General features: G+C 36.2%; 1 protein-coding gene across 1 annotated transcript; it reads left to right on the top strand.

The window, feature by feature from the left end:
* The first annotated feature begins 412 nt into the window (after positions 1-412).
* On the top strand, positions 413-814 carry LOC130712293 (glycine-rich cell wall structural protein 1.8-like). Its single transcript, XM_057562132.1, has one exon. It carries the CDS (start codon positions 413-415, stop codon positions 812-814), a length of 402 nt encoding a protein of 133 aa, XP_057418115.1.
* The last annotated feature ends 2,408 nt before the right edge of the window (positions 815-3,222 follow it).

The raw sequence follows: 3,222 nt of genomic DNA, 5'->3' as shown, positions 1-3,222 counted from the left end.
TATATGGGTGTTGCTATACTAGGACTAGACGCTGTATCTAATCCTTTAAGCTTTGATGATACAGAAGATCTTGGAAGATCTACTCTGTATAACTGTTGAGGAGATCTAATACTAAATGAGTTTGATCTATTCATTATATATATATATATATATACTTCTCCTTTCCATCAATCCACCGCAAAGGAGCTGATAAATCAAGACCAAATTCATACGTGTTAAAAATACAGACTTGAGTAAATTCCATCCAAATTAACGTGGCAGTTACCCTATAAACTAAGGTGGCAAGTTTAGTAGTCCTCCACCGCTTCAACCTCTCAAATATATACAAAACCCAAACTCGTTCATTCCCCACACACCGTACCCTATCTCGATCACTCTTCTCTAAACATTGATCTTTAACTTCATTAACAATATGGCACAGCAACAACAACAACGACGTGAGGACAGTGAGCGCAAGAATGACGAGTTCGCATCCAGAACTGCCGTGGACCCAGTAGCCGCCTATGCTTACGGGGCCACCGGGAATAATGCTGGATATGGAGCAGTGGCTCCTGGTGGTGCTACCGGAGCATTCGGTGGCGGCGGTATGGCTGATCCTGGAACAACTGGATATGTATACCAGTACACTGCTGAGTATGCAACTACTGGTGTCCCTCCTCCTGGATATGTTGCTGCTCCAACTGCTGGGTTTGGAACCACTGGTGCTGGTGGTGGCGGCCAGATCGGAGGAGGAGAAGAAAATGCTAATCGCAGTGGGGGCAGCGGTGGTGGTGACGCTGGAATGAACAGGAACATGGGCGGCGATCAGAAGTGAAGTTGTCCTATCAACTATGGCATGCATATATGCAGCCATATAGTAGATGTAGTTGATCAACGACGTCGTTTTGAACTTTGAAGTCTACTATATACTTTGAGCCAGAGTGATGCAGCCGTGTTCGTTAGAATAAATAACAAGTATGTTTTATTTTGAAAAGTCTTCACTAGGGTTATCTAAATGATCCAAGATAAAAATCGGTTTAAACCATCCTTTAATGAGGTGTACCAATAATATTGTAACATGTGTTTTTATAAGTTCTAACTTTTATTTCTTTTATTTATATTTTCATAATATTCATTTTATAAAATAATTTATTTGCATAATAAACCACTCAATTAGAAATAAAAAGACATAACTCCTTTTTCAAAAAGAAAAAGTGAGAACCTTGATCCCAATTTCTTCCATGCTCTACGACGTGCATAACTAGTAAAATCTATTAAATATGAGACTTTTGTATTATCAATTGATAGTAGTAAACAAGCAAACTCTTCTTCGTCAATTTCGTCAATTACGTTTTCATTCAAATGATAAAAAAATTAATTTCTGCGCCATATTTCATTATCATTGCACGAATTATCTTCAAATACAATAGGGTTTTGATGTGAAATCAATAAATCCCTAATCACACCCCCTTCAAGAAATGTATGCCATAATTTTTATACCACGAGTAAAAGCAACTAGGAAGATGTATGAAAGGTGATTGCCGACGATAGTGATACAACTTTGCTTCTTTGGAGAACAAATTAGAGTAGCAGACCCAAAAAGCATGGAAGAAATTGGAGACTAGGGTTCTTAATTTTTCTTTGGAAAAAGAGTTATGTATCATAATTAATTGGTTTAATGTGCAAATAGATTATTTTATAAAATGAATATTATGAAAATATAAATAAAAGAAATAGTTAAATGAGTTGGAATTCATAAAAACACATGTTATAATATTATTGGGACACATATTAAAGGGTAATTTAACCCATATTATATCTCGGATCATTTTGACAACCCTTTTTTAGTAGTTTAATTAGTACATGATTTTGTAAGCGAGTTTGCCGCTAACCGTCATTTTCTGCCATAGGATTAAAATCAAATCTTATAAAATCAGGAATTAATTTAATTTTTTTTAGATAAAATAAGAGTATCCAGCTCATTACATAGAAAAGAAATTGCGTCAACTAGATATCCAGATAACAAAAAGGCATCTACTCTTCACAGAAGGAACCACTATGAACCCATTCAAAGAAAAGTTACAATTTAGTTTTCGGTTAAGATTTCAGCAAAATCATGATTTAAAAATGAACCAAGATTCAACACCTTCGGTTTCAAGGCTGACCAAACACTAACTAAGACTTAAAGCAAATTTTAGAGTGATGTTTTTTTTTACCTAAATTTCTTTTTATTAAAAAATTTTACGGAAAAATGATTTTAATTTTATATTGTAATTGCTTGTATGAAAGTGAGTTGTAGTCTCAGAGATTGAATTTTAGATACTATTGTTCTTTTAAAATTTGTAAAATTTCAGAGTTATTCTCTTATTTTTATATTTTTATTTATTAGTTAGTAATAATTAAGGAAGGAACTCGAGGAACCAAATGTAGGATTAGGATGAAGTTTTGTTGTTGTCGTTGCTGTCTGTTCAGTTTTTCATGAAATTTTGTTCAATTAATCAGGAAACTGGGGAAACTAAATGTTTGCCAGACTATCAAACGTGGGATTAAGTATTTTTTTTCTTTTCATAAAGACCATTGGGCTTAGTTTTTTAAACTGAGACCTTGATTATTATTTGAGACCTTCTTTACAAAAAGACTATTGAACTTGTCACATGAATGAGAACATTTTTTACTTAATTAAAAAAAAGGAAAAGAGACGCTTTGGAGCTCAACAGGTTAGATATAGTGAGGCAGGGGCTCCAACAAGGGGGCCCGCCTATGTAAGAGAAACAATTTTCTGGTTGTAGAATGAGCCGTATTAAAGTCTCATGTCTTTCTTGTTCCACTATCCCGGATAAAATTAACAGATGTCTCTTTCGTCATTACAACCTTCTTTTTTGATGAGGTCGTGTACAACAACCTTAATCGCACAAGCCTGGGCTGGGCCTACCTCCATCCCTAGAGGAGTTGTATGAGGCGGAAGCTCCACGTACGGTTTTGAAGCCGAGCCTTTTCAGCAATGTGGCCTAGGGACCGATATGATGATTGGTTTAGGTAGGGCAGTCGGCCTACTACGGGCACCTGTAGGGATTAGTGCATGAGACCCTAGAATAGTGAACACCAATTGAAGAGCCACCCTCCGGGAACGTGGAGAAGGGGGACGAACATCTTTGATTGGATCTGATCTGGTAGACAGGGACGAAGACAAGGATGAATAATCTAAAGAAGGCTATGCTGAATCCGAGGGAAGAAGAAGACTAC

Source organism: Lotus japonicus, chromosome 4 (assembly GCF_012489685.1).
Source record: "Lotus japonicus ecotype B-129 chromosome 4, LjGifu_v1.2".
NCBI classification, from domain to species: domain Eukaryota; kingdom Viridiplantae; phylum Streptophyta; class Magnoliopsida; order Fabales; family Fabaceae; genus Lotus; species Lotus japonicus.
The sequence above is the reverse complement of the archived record's forward strand: the minus strand, read 5'-3'. Positions and strand labels throughout refer to the sequence as shown.